Source organism: Lycorma delicatula, chromosome 3 (genome assembly GCF_047948215.1).
Source record: "Lycorma delicatula isolate Av1 chromosome 3, ASM4794821v1, whole genome shotgun sequence".
Taxonomy (NCBI): Eukaryota; Metazoa; Arthropoda; class Insecta; order Hemiptera; family Fulgoridae; genus Lycorma; species Lycorma delicatula.
In genome coordinates, this window is record NC_134457.1 from 141,231,364 (window position 1) to 141,249,597 (window position 18,234).

Consider the following 18,234-nt stretch of genomic DNA (forward strand, 5'->3'; position numbering starts at 1 on the left):
TTAATAATTGCAAATTCATTTAAATTTAATACATAGATAAAATAATAATATATAATAATATAGATAAAATTATTAAAAGGGCGATAATAGATTCAGAATACAATATTAGTAAAATTAATTGTACTAATGAAGAAAAAGATAAAATACAAAATGATATAAGAAATAAAATGAATAAACTTAAAGATAAAATTCATAACAAAAAATAAAAAATCAATAATGAATAAAAATAAATTATTTAAACTAAAATATAAATTATAAGAAAATAAATTTATAATAATAAAATCGGATAAGACAGGAACTCCTGTTATTATTTCTTTTTAAGAATATAATGATTCAATAAATAAATATAGAAATGAAAACAGTTCTAAAAAGAGACCCAACCAAAAAATTTCTAAAAATTACAAAAGACTTCATACATAGTTAAATACAAAGAAATATTTAATTATAATAATAAATTAAAATAACATACCCATATAAACCTATCCCCCAAAATCAGTCTGCCTAAATTAACAAAAAAGGTAACCCCCCTCCGTGAACAGTTAAGACCACTCCTAGTTATGTAATTACTAAAATTATTGATAAAATAATTAGATCAAAAATTAATTTAAAATAAAAATATAATATAAAAAACAGGAATGAGGTGATTTATAAATTAAATATAAATAATAATACAAAAATGATAAGCTTCGATATAACTAACATGTACCCTAATATTCCCATTGATTATACAATTTTGTTAATAAAAAACTAATAAATACAAGTGAAACCAAAAATTTATAAATAATATTAAAACTATAATTAAAAATATTTATAAACAAAATTATTTTGAATTTAATGGTACATGTTATACACAAGAAATCACAATATCTAGGGAATCTGAGGTAATGTCAGAAATTTATCTACAAGAATTTGAAAGTAAAATTATCTATAGTATAAATCATATACATAAAATTTTATTATGGGTCAGATATGTAGATGATCTTTTAGTTATATATGAACCAAGTATAAATAACAAACAAGAAATAATTTTACATAAATTAAATTCTTTTCACGAAACATTAAAATTTACATATGAAATTGAACATAAAAGGAAAATAAAATATTACATATTAAATATTAAAATAAATGAAAACAATCAAATAATAACTGGGGTATATAAAAAACCTACCTCAAATGAAATTATTACAATCAGGAATTCCAACCATCCTTGGTCTCAAAAAATGAATATTTTTAAAAACATGATAAACAAGAATTGTATAATGAAATAAAGAATATAGCTAAAAAGAATGGGTAAGATACCTCTCATTGATCAATAATATGAGGGTTATTTTTTTTTCAAGGTCCGATCGGTCATGGAATCAAAACCACACTGAAAATAAAAAAAATTTTTATTTATAACAAGTACTTACATAGTTACGCTATTTCTCTACATAGTCACCACTCCGATTTAGACATTTGTCATAGCGCGGTACCAAGTTTCCAATACCCTCGTCATAGAACGGAGCCGCCTGTGTTTTCAGCCATGTTTCTACACTGGTCTGCAGGATGCCTGTGTCAAAATGTTGTCCTCCTAGCCAGCGTTTCATATGAGCAAAGAGGTGAAAATTGGATGGAGCCAAGTTCGGGCTGCATGGTGAGTGATCAAACACTTCCCAATGAAAACGCTGCAGGAGCTTCTTTGTTACAGCTGCAGTGTGTGGCCGAGCATTGTCATGGAGAAAGACAATGTCTGATGACAACATTCCTCTCCGCTTATTCTGAATTGCCCTTCGTAGACATTGAGTCACGCATTATGAGGCTGCAGTGATGGTCGTGCCACATTCTATGAATTCCGCCAAGAGAACTCCATTCCGATCCCAGAACACAGTAGCCATACACATTCTGTTGGAGAAGGTTCACTTGAACATTGGTTTACTGGGAGAATGAGAATGCATCCACTATTTGGATTGTTCTTTTGTTTCTTCAGTTTCGAAATGGACCCATGTCTTGTCCCCTGTGACAATTGTGTTCAAAAAATCTTGTGTTAGAATCTTGTGTTAGGGAGGCGTCCATTCTCATTGTTTTGTGATGGTCGGACAGCATCTCGGGAACCCATCTCGCACACAGTTTGTGGTACTGAAGTCTCTCACTCACAATGGTGTAGAGAGCTGACCTTGAAATTTCAGGAAACCAATCACTCAATACAGAAATTGTGAACTGACGATTTTCCGAATTGCCTCATCCGCTCGCTCAACGAGATCATTGGTTGACACTCACTTCCTTCCCTGACCGCCTGCATCATGAACATCTGTACGTCCTGCTTTAAAGTTCCTGCACCATTGTCGCACTTTGCTGTCATTACTTATTCGTCGATGAATTTCAGCTGCATTACACCCCTCAGCCTGAAGAAATTGAATTACCGCATGCACTTCACACTTGGCGGGAGATGCTATTGTAGACATGTTTACGTGCTAGCTGCGTGTTCAGAACTAAATGAAGTGACGCAGCGTGATTGAAGGCCATACTAGAGACGCTGCGCAACACATATGCACAAAGGTTCATCCGATTTTTGCACGGGTTTTTATTTGACCTTGAAAAAAAATAACCCTCTTGTATATATATATATATATATATAGAATATAATTCCAAATACTTCAGTAACATAAATATTACTACATTAAAACCCATAAATGAAAACAAAACAATGAAAAAATTTATATAAATTATTCGTACACAAATAAAATTATAGAACACTTAATTAATGCTTATAATGATAAAAAAATATAAACCTGCTTGTAAACCTCATGATAATCATGTAATAAAACATTTAACATATTAAAATAATAAAGTAAAAAATAAATACGATTCTTCTGGTATTTATAAAATAAAATGCAATAATTGTGAAAAAATATATATTGGAAAAACAAATAGGACTTTTAAAGATAGATTTAATGAACATTTTAGGTCATTTAATAATAAAAAAATTGGTTTTTCAAATGCAGCAGACCATTTAATAATTAACAAACATAATATAACTAGTTGGAAAATAATTTAGAAATAATTGAAAAAGTAAAGATTGAATACGAAAGTAATAATAAAAAATTAGAAATTTTAGAAATATTTTATGTATATGAAGATAAACGTAAATTCAGCCTATGAAGAAGAAATAAATTGTTAATTTAATAATACATAAACTCAGGATTAAATAAGTAACTAATAAATATAAGATGTGAATTTGTTTATTGATTGGAATAAACAATAGTCGTACCATATACATACTGTCTTTAATCGAATAGTATTATAAACCTGTGCTCATTAGGCAGCAAGATATGCTGTTCATCAGATCTGTGCCAATTAGGCTTGGACAAGCTATACAATATTTATATAAAAAATATATAATAGATTATTCTCAAACTATTACACCAATAAACTCATTTGACAAATTACATTCTTTTGCACCAGTTTTAGATTATTTTCTGCATAAATCTTATTTTATCACTGTTCATACTGTCTATTACTTTAAAAATATTATTTCTGACTACAAAACTGATACTACCTCTTCAAACAAATTTAAACAAACAAATTCATTTAGATGGCTCAATATTTTTATGCAATCTGGCACACAAATTCCTGATCAATAATTCGATGGCTTTTAGATTTTTCTCTATCAATCTCTTTACAACTTTAATAAGTAAATGATGATGACAAGTGAACACCACTTCCCACACATGTATTGTTTTTCAGTTTTTCCATTGTGAATGAAATGTTTATTTTGTTGCAGTCTTCCCTCACTCATTCTGTACCTTGTCTAACCTCTTCAGCATCCAATCTAGCTCGTTCTGCATCTACTATCCAAATTCAATCAGGACTTTGTTAATGACCATCAATTATCTTCTGAAAATGTCTCTTTCATTTTTTACAGTTAAATATTGTCTGGTCTTTCTTAACCACAGTAGCACACAAACCCAGTAATACATTTAACAGCTTCTAGAATTTTAGAACATGTAATTAACACACATAAAACCAGGTTCAGAAATTGAAATTGAATCCACTTACCAGAGAGATGGTATATCGAAGGAGGTATATCGAATTGGGATATTTGCAATGATTCCCACTTCGGATACATTAACTATTAACCACATAACATGGTTTATTAACTTATAATTATTATTATTAACTTATAATATATAAACCCTTACTTTATTAACATCCTATATATGAATCATCAATGAGTGGACATAAAGTGTTCCTTATAAGAATTAAAAAATACAAACTAAAACTCAAATAAGTGTTTTCAGTTTTGACCACATCATCATTCAAAACATCACAGAATCTCTGCCCTAATAGACTAAATTTAAATCTATGACATCCTGACCCCATAGGGAAGACACCCACCCGCCTTGTAACAATCCCAGTCATCATACCACCCCTCCATTCTTACTTCTGATGGGCTTTACTGGAAATCATCTTTTGGACCCTCTAAACTTGGTAACACAAGACAGTCAACAGTTGGCCTCTGTCAGGATGCTACCAATGTAAATACCTCACCAGACATTTCCATTAGTGTATTTACATAACCTACTATTGCCTTCATATGGCCTCTTCTAACCATGACCAACTACCATAACTTACAACCCTCAATTATCAAATTAGCTGATTTGCAGAAATGTTATCCCTGCACCTTCCTCTAACATCGAAGATTTCACACAGAAACTCTATGACACAATATATAATGTGAACAGGTAAAATGTGATTTGGACAGGTAAAAGGAAATTGTACGGACTTAAAGCTAAGAAAAAGAAAATCTCTAGGTGTTATCAACAATCAGAAATTGAAAAAATATGGTTGAAAGTGATAACACTATGGTTATTAGCCATTAAAAAAATCCAATATTTTAACTATGATTACTTACAAGAACCTGCTTGTTAAACACTGCTCATGAAATGTTCCAGGCATTAAAAAACCACCACCATGTTAATGGATATAGTTTACAATTTACACAGGACCTAGACATTTCTTAACTTCCTTTTTCCTTTAAGTAGAATGTCTGTAAACCATGGATTGTTGTTATCATTAACCAGCAAGATACTAAATAAGATATCTTACCTGAAGGAGTAATGCCATTTATTGAAGATACTGGAGATTGTAAAGGTGTTGAACTTCGCTCACCAATTGCTTCCTTAGTCATGGATGACAGCCCTTTAACCTGAATAGAAGATGCAAAATAACACAATATCAATAATTTTAAATAAATACACATTTAAAGTTATCAAATACAATAAAACTGTACCACTGAGATCCTGTTACAAACTGAAATAATATTAATTCTTTTGCAATGAATAAATGGGTACACAATAGAAGAATTTGTAAAATTTATACAAAACAGAAGAAAATCCAAAGCAGGAAAAATCTGAAAAGCTAATAAATAGCATATTAGTGTAGCTTTAAAGAGAATGCTACACCATTTAATTAGATCTTCAAGATTAGAAGAACAAGCTTTACCTGATGGCAAACAGCCATTAATTCAGCTTTTTGTACAAACCATGTATAGGAAGAAACTTAACCCCTTAGCTTAAGAAACTGACAGTCCCAAAGGGGAGTCAATGGTTTCTCTTTTTCTTTCCTGTTTAGCCTCTGGAACCACCATAAGGTATTACTTATGTGGATGAATGAGGATGATATGTATGAAATTTAAATGAAGTGCAGTCTTGTACAGTTTTGGGTCAACTATTCCGAAGACAAGTGGTTAATTGAAACACAACCACCAAAGAACACTGGTATCCATGATCTAGTATTCAAATCCAAATAAAAGTAACTGCCTTTACTAGTATTTGAACCTTGGAACTATTGACTTCAAAATCAGCTGATTTGCAATGACAAGTTAACCACTAGACCAACCCAGTGGGTTCAAAGTTACTGATCTACTAAGCCTCCAGTAAATAATTTTCTGCTCATTAGCTATTAAGAAGATAGAGCTGGATCAAAAAAAAGAATCAAGTACTAATTAATTTAAGTAGTTAATTTTTAACTATTAAAAGTATTTTTTAACAATTACCTATGAAGTTTATAATTCAATATTGAACCTTACGTATCAATATTTTAACAAAAAGTTGGGACTATCAGACGAAAAATACTTTTTTCCATAAAGCCAGAATACTTTCTACATAAATTTCATAAGTTCTTAACTGCCACATACTTATTTTTCAGATTCTTATTCATAAATAATGTGGAATGTGTTTGTTTACTATTGTACAATATAATTTTTGCACGTAAATTATAACCACTGTCCTGAGTACATTTTATATTATTTTTTACTTATAATAAAGATAAAGTTAAGGTCAATAAAGATAATTCCAATACTCTAAAAACAAATAGCACTATTAACTGTACAACAAATGTCTAATTAAACCCTACAATATTTAAAACTTCAATTGTATTTAATGAGAACTTCCAATTACAACTTACTATGTCAAAGATAGCACAAAGTAAAGCAATGTTACTTACACTGTGAGTAGACACAAACTTAAAAAAACACAGTTCCTATTTTCAATAAAAATATAAAGATTTTTCTCATATCTACTCTTCCTTTTATAAAAGTACAGTAAAGAGGATCAGACAAAAAACAGACACAACATTAAAATAGTTACACAACAAAATCACCAAGAAAATTGCAATTCACATATAAATTTAGAATATTACTACAAAAAATTAATTCAATATCAAACATTTAGAGGAGCAAAAGTGTTACAGAATAGCTGAAATCTGATTGTCAACTTTTACTATGTGAAAGCATACAATTACTTTGGGCTCTTCCAAAAATATTAAGGTTCATAAAAACCTTGAATAAGAATAGAAAAAACAGATAATTTAGCTGCAATGTTTCAGATAACTGAAATGTTCATGTTGTTTGGTTTGAAAAACCAAGCTAAATGTTATCATCTGAAAGCTGTAGCAAAGAGTAAAGTTTAAAATAGAAAGTAAAAAAAATCTAAGTTATTTTTATACATTTAAATATTGTCCTTACAATATTACAATATGTTCAATAAACCAAATAACCAATGGGAAAGGCGTTGGGAGTGTTCAATTATTAACTTTCTAATATAGCATTGTAGAAAGAGTATGTGACAACTACCACAGATTTAATACCAATGAAAATTCAGCAGACATACTAAACCATGCAGCAGACTAATATTGGGGTAATAGAGGTTCTGTACTCAAAATTATCTGGAAAAGCTGTCTAAATATCCCAGACAACTCTTATCATGCAAAACTGTAGCCAGTTACTAATATGTAACTGGGCTTGTAAACAAGGCCACATGTTTTAATCGCTACTTTTTCAGAAACGAATTTATGAACATCTACGTTGCAGTACAAACATTTCTTAATACACTTCACAACAAATAGAAAAAGGCAGTCTTTTTCTATTTATCAGGAGAACACTATATCATTTCCTGGCACACTTGCAAAATTATGGGTAATAATATCTCAAGTAGTGCATAATAAGCACTGATTAAGACACACTGCAGAGGTATTTCTTTAATCTCAGGTCCATCATTATATTAAAAAAATAAAAAATATATATACAGAAAGAATAAATAAAAAAAAACAACTGGTTCTTTAAATTAGCTTGCATTAATTTTAATTTTGTTCTTGCTTAACTATGAATAAGCCTAAAAATCATTAATTTATTTGTTTTTTTTATTTTTTTTACAAACTAACTAATATGTAACAGTTATTTAAAGCGAGATATCTAGACAAGATGTCAAGATAATTTTCTCTCTTCTTAAATTTTTGTGATAATTTATTAAAATGAAATCACAACACTTAAAAGATCTGCAAATAACAGAAATAATACAATGAAAGAAACTTATCTTTTTCCATAAAATTACTTTTCTAACAAAACACAGACATGTTCATTTAAATACAATAAATTTGAAAAAATATACAAAATACAGATTGAACTAAGTAGATGTAACTACTATTAATTCATAAACCATTTTAGTTACAAATTTACTATGAAAAATTACTCAGTCCTGTTAAGAATATATATATTTTTTTTTTTTAAGCAGGAACATGGCAAATGAGAAATTTAATATTGTTAATAAACTCCCACTAAAAAACAAAAGAAACAAAAAACATCTTCAACAATAGATCAAAAAATACTGTTACAAAATATAAATGACACCAATACACCATAATCAGTCAAATATAAATATCTTATAAGCTAATATATAAGCCGTTTCCACTTATCAATTTATTTCTTTCGTGAATCTAAACTTAAGTTAGTGTTAAAATTTAGATTTAAATCTTTTTTATTTAGGCTAATAGCAACTAATCACCAACCACCTCCTTGTTCTCCCTCCCCAGAAATTTCTGGCAGAGCAGAGTTTATAACACTGGAAGCATGAAAAAGGGCCAAGCATGAGGTGTTGGTAGCCGTGGACATTGAATCCATGGAGCCAACAACAACAACAAAGTGCAGTGCAGAAACAGCAGCTGCCACCATGGTAGTGGCAGGTGAAACCCTCCTCACAACCTCCAGTCAAGCGGGAGAAAATCCTGCCCATAATGTCAGACTGCCCTAGGGAGTGGCCCACGTTGGCAAAAGCCATATCTGCCAAAGTCCGCAGGCGGCCTGGTCGCAAAGAGCATCGAGTTCTCAGTAAGGCTGCAATTAAGCAGCCAAGGCGATTTCCAGAAAATGGAGAGCTTTCTGTACTTGAAGGGCATCCATCGCCTTCCACACTTACCAGCTCCCTAAGGAGAGGGAGCTTAAAGTCGTGGTCCGGGGTATCCCCTTTGGGGCCACCTGTGAAGAAGTGGGAGAGGAGTTCTCCTCACTAGGCTACAACATGGCATTAGAGAAAAAGCTGACCACAAGGGATGGTAGGGAGACCCCTACGTGCCTTATAGCACTTAAGTAAGCCAGCCACCAGGGGCATCTATGACCTAGACAGCATGTTTTACTGTAAAATAACAGTGTCACAAGGTGGGCCACCCTCAATGCCACAGATGTCAAAGGTTCAGCCAATTGTCAAACTATTGCCATAGCTCTGTATCAAATGTGGTGGTGAACATGAAACGGCGAGTCACAACAAGAGCCCACCTCGTGCGCGAATTTCAAAGGGCCTTACCCCTTTGAAATTGTAGGGGATGCCTTTATTACAAGAAGTACTTTGCTTGACAGAAGGGCACTCCACTAAAGACTGTAATCATCGACTGGTGTAGCTGGGCACGGGTCGCCAAGGGGAACCAGAACCTCAGCCACAAGAGGTTCAGCTCACAGCTACCCCAGTGGTGGGAAAAGAGGCACCACTTCCTCCCACACCGCAAAAGCCCCAACGGGTTTCGGCCACCAAGAAGGATGCGGCCGCAAACCGGCCAAAACCAAAATAAGACTACCCCACACGTGACAAAAGAAGCCAAAAATCCGGAAAAACTGCCGCGAGTGATCGCCATGAATCAAACTGCGGCAAAACCCACAAAAACTCCTGCGGCTCTGCCCCCATCAAAGACACAACTGCCCCGGCGGGAAAAATCCGGAAGCCGCATCCTCGAAGGAGAGCGCTGGGAACTACTTTCTGTCGAGGATGTCATTAAAGGAGGTCCTGCCCAAATTTTTTGCTGTATTGCCCCGCCTGTTACAGGCGAAATTTATTAGGGACCTTTTCCAGTCCTTAACTGAATGTCTCATGACCTTATTCACCCGATATGGCTAAGCAAATTTTGCGACTGCTGCAGTGGAACGCGTGTTCCATAGTAGGAATGACGACAGAGCTATGGCGTCTGGCCGATGACCTACAAATTGATGTGATATTGTTAGCAGAAACGCACCTCAAATCGAATAAATCACTGACCTTCAAAACTATTTCACCTACAGAACCGACATGGTAAGACCGGAGAATGGTAAATTCTCCGATCTTACTGGAGTTGTGCCTAGTAGTAGCCGGGCGAAACTCACCATCAACACCTCGAAGGTCAGGGAGAAAGTCCACGAGGCTCTCCAACGGGATTTCAGGCCGGTAGATCCAGAACTCCTGACCACAATGGAGGACATCGACAACACAGTCGATTGCGTCACGTCGTCTATATACAAGGCTCTGTCTTACAGCACTATGGAGAAGACCGCACGGCCCCTCCGTTAACGATCTCCCACCTCACATCTCCGAGGCAATCTTGGAAAAGCGGCTGAGGAGGAGATATGCCTCACCCCGTCCCCCAACAACAAGCGGGCATTTTACGGACAAACAGACAGGGTGAAATTACTGCTGACAAAACATCGCGAAGAATATTGCAGATTACCTCATCACGATATCTGACGACACCTCTTTGGTATTCAGGTTGAATAAACGGCTACGCGAAGGAAAGAAGCCTCACCACCCAGTGCTGGGATGACGAGATTTCTTGGCTTATTCAAAGTCGTACCGGGCAGAGGTCTTCGCAGATACACTGGTGGAACAGTTCACTGCAAACTCCGCCGGCCCGAACGACCATGCAACCAAAGTGGAGTCTTTCCTCGCGGACTACTTCGCTGAGATAGAGGATGCCCCCATGAAATAGACCCATAACTTAAGCAAAAGTGACTGCGGCTCTCACGTCCACAAGCCCCTGTAAGTCCCCAGGGGTGGACGGGATCAAGACCCGACCATACCAGAACGTGCCCCCAGCTCCCATAGCCACCCTTTTCACATCCATTTTGTTGTAGGGTATTTTCCAGAATGCTGGAAAACGGTGAAGGTTTGCCTGCCCAAACCAGGGAAATGTTTACATTCCCCCAGAATTACAGGACGATCTCCAATTTTCCTTGAGCAACTTTGGCGATGTTTGGGGCCGATTGGTTCGGCCTGAACAGTTTGGGTTCAGAGAGCCATTCGACGACCCTCCAACTAGTTCAACTGGTGAATTGCCTTGTCAGAGGCTTAAAAAGGAAAGTGGTGACCACAACCGTTATCTTGGGTGTGGCTGAAGCCTTCGATAAAGTTTGGCATGACAGCCTACTATATTAACTCAGTCACACGACGGTTCCTGGCCCCCAAGTCAAGCTTATAAGGTGTTACCTACTGGTAAGACAGTTCACAGTACACGTTGGGGGAACCTTATCAACTACCAGGGTGATATCCGCTGGGGTTACCCAGGCGGCAGTACTTTTGCAGATTCTGTACACTGCATATACAAACGATATGCCGTTGTTGGAAGGCATAAAAACCTTTATACTTAGATGATATGGCATACTTCTACATATCCTGAAATATGGATTACACGGTCGAGGGGCTCCAACAGCAGCTGGATTTAATGGAGCCATGGCTTAATATGTGGCTAAACAGGGAAAAGTCCATGGCCATGCTATTCACATGCAAGTGACACACTACAGCCAGACAACTGAAAATCTCAGGGAAAAAATAACCTTTGAGACAAAAGTTAAGTATCTGGGAGTGGTCCTGGATAAACTGCTTACCTTAAATATATCTTACATTACCAGTGTTAACTAAAAGTAGAGCACTTAATTATTCAAAATTAAATAAATTAAAACATCTGAATCTAAGCCCATACTATCCAAATTAATATTTTTCAACATTAGGGTTTTTTATTATTTTTTTGCACACGTGCACGCAAGCAGGAACATTAAGTGATTTTGCCACACTTAAATTAAATTTACAAAAATTTAATATTTCATTGATCGGAAAATCATTATTACTGTTCTGATAGTAAGTACGGAATGGTGGTTTTGAAGGTTTACAACACCATTACTACTGAAATAAACTCATCTGTAAATTAATAAAATGCTTCTTATTTTGTATTATTTTCAGAGAAAAATTGTACCTAAAACTAATTTAGATATAATAAAACCAAGTTAACCTCGCTCAGTAACTAGATGCGCACTCATTTGTCTGGTGAGAGAAGAGCAGAAAAGTGGAGTGGCTGTATTTATATTAATTATCTCCGAATTAAATTCTCTACAAGTTTTTTTACAAAATATTCCACATTTATTAGTCATTTAACAAAGTAAAACTTGTTTTTCGACACCAAATTTTGTGTTTCACATCGGATATCCTAAAAACTACTGGAGTTACAGTTCTGGGATCTGTTTTATCCTATCTCCCAGCTCAAATTATATAAGAAACCACCAACTTTACTCCCTAATTTGGGTATCAAAAATTATATGAACTTTCTTCATTATTTTCACCAGTTAAACATGTCCTGAAAATTTCTCAGTTTCTTCGTGGGATACCTGGTTAAATGTTTCATTAATAAAAAATCAGAGAAGAGAACAAAGTGGAAATCAAGATTTTTCTAATAGGACTTTTTTTGTTCATTTTGACATGCAGAATCTGAAATGTAGTTGCCCACCATTTTAGTACACCCTGGGTGCATGCATGCGCATGTATGTGTGCGTGCGTGTTTTCCCCTAATATTTAATTTTATGTAATCTTTATTCATTTTTAATATTTATAAATTTATGTTAAATGTGATGTTTATTGTTTATTAGATGATCTGCCATATTAATTAAACCTAATTTATTATTTTTGTAATTTCTATAATGTTCAAGAAATCTAGTTTTAAAAGATCTATTAAATTTTCCTATATAAGTTCAATCACATCTCTTTATACGAGGGCTGTCCAGAAAGTAAGTTACATTTTGAAATAAAAAAAATAAATTTTATTATATACATATGAAAGGGACAATCTTAAACTATTTTTCTACATAGAGTCGCCATTTAAACTGAAGCACTTATCCTGGCGATGCACAAGCTGTTCAATTCCTTCTCTGTAGAAATCTGCCCCCTTAAATTTTTGGCGCCCATTTTCTTTGGTTTTTACAATTTTCTTGCATAAAAATTGTAATAACCAAGCTTCCCCAATACAATTTCATACAGTAAACTTCATGAAATTCACAGGAAATGAAGCGAGAGTTCCATAATCATAATGTGGCAATTTTCATGAATTTTATAGTTGATTTTCACCATCAATTTATCAGTCACAAGGCTAGGCTGTCCACTGCAATCCTCATCATGAATATTGATGTGGCCATTTTTAAACTAAATGCACTACTGCCTCATTCCACCTTCACTCATTATTCCATCTCCATGCACCTCACAAAGTTGCTGACAACTTTCAATTGGTTTGAGGTTTTTTACAGTAAAAATCTAATTACTGAATGTATCTCGCAAATCGCGGGATTTTCTTTTGAAGTGCACATTTCAATAACTCACGAACAAAGTAGAAAAATCACAATCCACACACTATGACAACTTTAAGCGTACTGAGTGTAGAAATGTTTTGGCGCCACGATGGCAGCTCTATCCCCACCCATCTCCATGCTAGGCACAAACCTAGGTTACTTTCTGGACCGCCCTCGTATTTAATTTTATAAATTCCACTCGGATTGTTTATTTTATTATCATTAGTATTTTGGTTTTTTAATTTTTTATTATATGGTTATTAGGTTTGAATGTTTTTTTTTTTTAACCTCCAGGACTACCGTTGGGTATTGCTGCAGAAGATGAGATGAATGATTTTGTAGCATGTGAAAATGCCATGCCTGACCGGGATTCAAACCCGGGACCTCCGGATGAAAGGCCGAGATGCTACTACTTACACCATAGAGGCCGGCTAAGGTTTGCATGCTGGTTTAATTTTTTTTTATTGCAATTTTTAGTAATATTTTCAGTGATATTAGTAAATAAATAATTTATGTGAATATTTCACTCTTGTGTCTTACTATGTACTGGTTGTACGGTAATATTATTAAGTAAAGTATATGACGCTATATGTTTTATTTCATTACTTAACTTTTCTTTGTTATGTAAGTATTTGATTGCTCCATTAACCATATGTGGTAATTTTATGAGATCAAGAAGGATGATTTGATTTTTTTATGAATTATTTTATTATTAGATGTAGGTTTTCAATATACTGATGTTCCAATTTGGTTGTCCTTGTTTATTTTGAAAATGACATTTAAACAATTTAATATTCTATTATTATCACTTTCAAATGTGAATTCTAAATTTTCAACCTAAAATTTACTTTGTTTAATATTAGATATTCATTGTTTTTTTTACCAGGTTACATAGGGTATAAGGAAAATATCATCAACATACCATATTGTTCATACTAAATCTTACATGTACGAGTGATATCATGTACTAATTACATATAAATCTTAAAAAGATCAGTTTCAGTAAAATAATTATAAATGCTAACCAAACAAAAACAAATTTTGATTCCTAAAATGCATATTAAACTTGAGTTATAAACACATTTAACATGTTCAGCAACAATGACGCATAAATGGCAGCTTCTTATTGTTCATTCCCCAGCCCATGTGTGCCACACATGCATTAACTGCAGTCATTACGTTCTATGTTGTTGTAGCATCCCAACCCCATAGGGGAAGATACACACCTAGTGACATTCCGGTCGCCACACCACCCACCCCTTCATAGCCCTGATGGGCTTTAACGGGTGTTATCTATCGCCCTCTGACTTTTTAAATCTCATAGTAATAAGCTTGGCCTCACTGGAATATCACTGATGTAAATGCCTTGGTAGACATTTACAACGGTGATTTATTAACTCAGCTTTTGCCTTTGCTGTAGACCTCGTCTGGAAATCTTGAATGTCCTACACATTGTTGTAGCAGTCGTACCTTCATTCAGGTTCTTTTTTTTTTAATTAGTTAATATGGCATATGAAATACCGGGACCTTCACAACCGAAGAGCCAACTGTACCTAAAAAAAGTAATGTCTGAGTTTGAATTAAAAATTAAAAAAAAAAACGATAGTAGTGATGAAGATTTTTATGTGATAGTGACTCATACAATGGGTGGGGGATGATAGTGACTACTATTGTGAAACTGGAAAAGATGACAACGAAAACATGACACTTATTACAGAACAAAATTTTGACGAACAGACTCCTGTTGCTAATAACCAAATGCCTACAAATTTACCTTCTAATATTTTGTGAGCATCAGTACCGCAAAATTTGAATAACATCCCATTTACTTGTATTCTGTTTGTAATTAAGATTTGTATAAAAAATTTGTAGAATCTTGAACGAAATGAATAAATTTCATTTTAATATATAATTTTAATTACAATCTATAATTTTTCGTATTTTTGATTTGTTTTGAATAACAGTATTCCATAGTTTGTTTTTGTATAATAATTGTACTAAAAATAAATGTGTTTGTTTTATGTATAGATATAATAGCAAATAAAAACATAAACAAGCTTTGACAACTCATAATAATAATAAGCAGAAATACAGTAATAATAAAGATTAAAAGATCACCAGCCCGCAGATGCATCATATGTGTTGTGTCATTTCATTATTTTGTTTTAAAAAGCGAGTTTTTTTTACATACATGTACTTATTACTACACATAAATAAATTAAATTATGATTAAAAATCAGTTTGAATTTTTTTAATGATTTCAAAACATTCAAACCGCCACTGAAACTATTAATAAATTTTAATAAATCATGCCCAAATTAATTTTAATTCCTAAATACGCAATCATCAAAATTAGTAATTTCTATTACAATAAAACCATGATAAAAACAAAAGAATTTCCAAATAACACATTAAACAAGGATACTATAAGAGAAATTGTATAAATATTGAATTACATAAAATACACATTTAACATCACAAAAAAATCTTCATTTTTGACTACATAAAAAATTTAATTGAAATTAATGTAGAACTACACAAATATAATCTAAAAAATACTCATGAAATTATGATACAGAATTTTTTTATCAGAAACATTATGTTAATAATTCAAATAAATTCAAATAAGTTAATACGTTTTTAAATTTAACAAATATCAATTTTAATGATAATGAAAAATAAAGTATCACTAATGCATTTAAATTCAATTTAATTAATAATAAAATTAACATTATATTAAGAGCATTGTTGTAGATTCTGAAATAAATTCAAACAGAATGAATCCGACAGATAAGGAACAATCACTTATTATCAGCTGTAATATCAAAAAAATTAAAAACACAAAATTTCTAATAAACCATTTATCAATAAACAAATAATTTACAAATTACAAGAAAAATTAAATACAATCAATCTTTTAATGGTAAAATTAGATAAAACAAATGCACCGGTTATCATGACAGTTGAAAAGTATAATAACTTAATGAAGCAACAAATTTCTGGAAGTAACAAGTTTATAAAAAAAAAACCAATATTAATTTAAAATACCACTCCTCAGTACATCCTTTTGAACTGATTGCCCCTAAATTAACTGAACTACCAAAAAGTTCATCAATTTAATATCCTGATACAACCTTTAAATCTCCCCCTGTTAAAAATAAAATAAATTTACCTAATATATTTAATATAAAAAATGTTTAAGAATCAGTAAATAAATTAAATAGGTTAAATGTAAGCAGACAACAGATTAGTAAGTTATGACATAATTAACATGTATCCTCTAGCATATCTATACACAATACCATAAAAATAAAAAGTAACAAGACGATCCAAAATTTATTAAAGGTATAATTGCTATTATAAGAAACTATTTTGGAATTAATAGATATTACACACAAAAAAATACCTTACCTATGGGATTTCCATTATCAGCAACTATGTCAGAAATACATTTACAGAATTTTGAGAGTAAATTAGTATATGGCATTGTTCATACAAATAAAATTTTAACATGGATATAGTATGTATGTAGATGATATTCTCATTATATACTTTTTTTTTGTCTTCAGTCATTTAACTGGTTTGATGCAGCTCTCCAAGATTCCCTATCTTCCTACACATCCTAGTTGTTTCATTTCGGTGTACCCCCTAAATTCTACATCCCTAACAATTTGTTTTACATACTCCAAATGTTGCCTGCCTGTACAATTTTTTCCTCCAATATTAAAGCAACTGTTGCAGAATGCCTTAATATGTGGCCTATAAGTCTGTCTCTTCTTTTAACTATATTTTTCCAAATGCTTCTTCTTCATCAATTTGCCGCAACACCTCTTCATTTGTCACTTTATCTACCCATCTGATTTTTAACATTCTCCTATAACACCATATTTCAAAAGCTTCTAATCTTTTCTTCTCAGGTACTCTGATTGTCCAAGTTTCACTTCCATATATGATCTAAACATATACTTTCAAAAATGTTTTCCTGACATTTAAATTGATTTTTGATGTAAACAAATTATATTTCTGAATGAAATCTATCACTCCTGGCTTCATCCATCTTTAGCAATTCTAATTCCCAAATAACAAAATTTTTCTACCTCTGTAATATTTTCTCTTTATATTTTTATATTCAGTGGTTTATCTACATTATTTCTACTACATTTCATTACTTTCGTTTTGTTTTTGTTTATTTTCATGCGGTAATTCTTGCTTAGGACTTCATCCACGCCGATCATTGTTTCTTTTAAATCTTTTTTACTCTCAGCTAGAATTACTATATCATCAGCAAATCGTAGCATCTTTATCTTTTCACTTTGTACTGTTACTCTGGACCTAAACTGTTCTTTAATATCATCAACTGCTAGTTCTATATAAAGATTAAAAATTAACGGGGATAGGGAACATCCTTGTCAGACTTCCTTTTTTATTATGGCTTCTTTCTTATGTGCTTCAATTATTACTGTTGCCGTTTTTTTAAATGCTGAACATTTTATTTCCAATCTATGTTATTGAATGTGTTTTCTAGGTCTATAAATGCCAAGTATGTTAGTTTGTTTTTCTCAGCACATTTATCTGCTCCTGCTTTCTTTGGTGTCATAACTGTAACTCTTTTTGAAGTCTGATGCAACTTCCCCTTTTTCAAAAATATTACACACCAGTTTGTATAATCTATCAATCACTTCCTCACCTGCACTACACAGTAATTCTAACAGGTATTCCGTCTATTCCAGGAGCCTTTCTGCCACTCAATCTTAGTATTGTTTCTCCCCTTTCATCCTCTTCGACTTCCTCTTCTTCCTCTATAACAACATTTTCTAATTTATTTTTTCCGTATAACTTCAACAATTCCACCCACCTATCGACTTTGTCTTTCGTATTATAAATCGATGTACAATCTTTGTTCAACACATTATTACATTTTAATTTATGTACCCCAAAATTTTCCTAACTTTCCTGTATGCTGTCTATTTTACCAATGTTCATTTCTCTTTCCACTTCTGAACACTTTTCTTTAATCCACTCTTCTTTCGCTAGTTTGCACTTCTTGTTTATAGTATTCCTTAATTGTCGACAGT

At 32.8% G+C, this 18,234-nt stretch overlaps 1 protein-coding gene across 3 annotated transcripts in view; it reads right to left on the minus strand.

Moving 5' to 3' along the window:
- The window catches only part of LOC142322056 (uncharacterized), a 49,830-nt gene that overhangs the window by 18,975 nt on the left and 12,621 nt on the right, over positions 1 to 18,234 (minus strand). For all 3 annotated transcript variants that reach the window (XM_075360682.1, XM_075360685.1, XM_075360684.1), the window contains exon 4: positions 5,086 to 5,185. In XM_075360682.1, the coding sequence (XP_075216797.1) occupies positions 5,086 to 5,185 (100 nt within the window). The remainder of the gene's footprint in view (positions 1 to 5,085; positions 5,186 to 18,234) is intronic.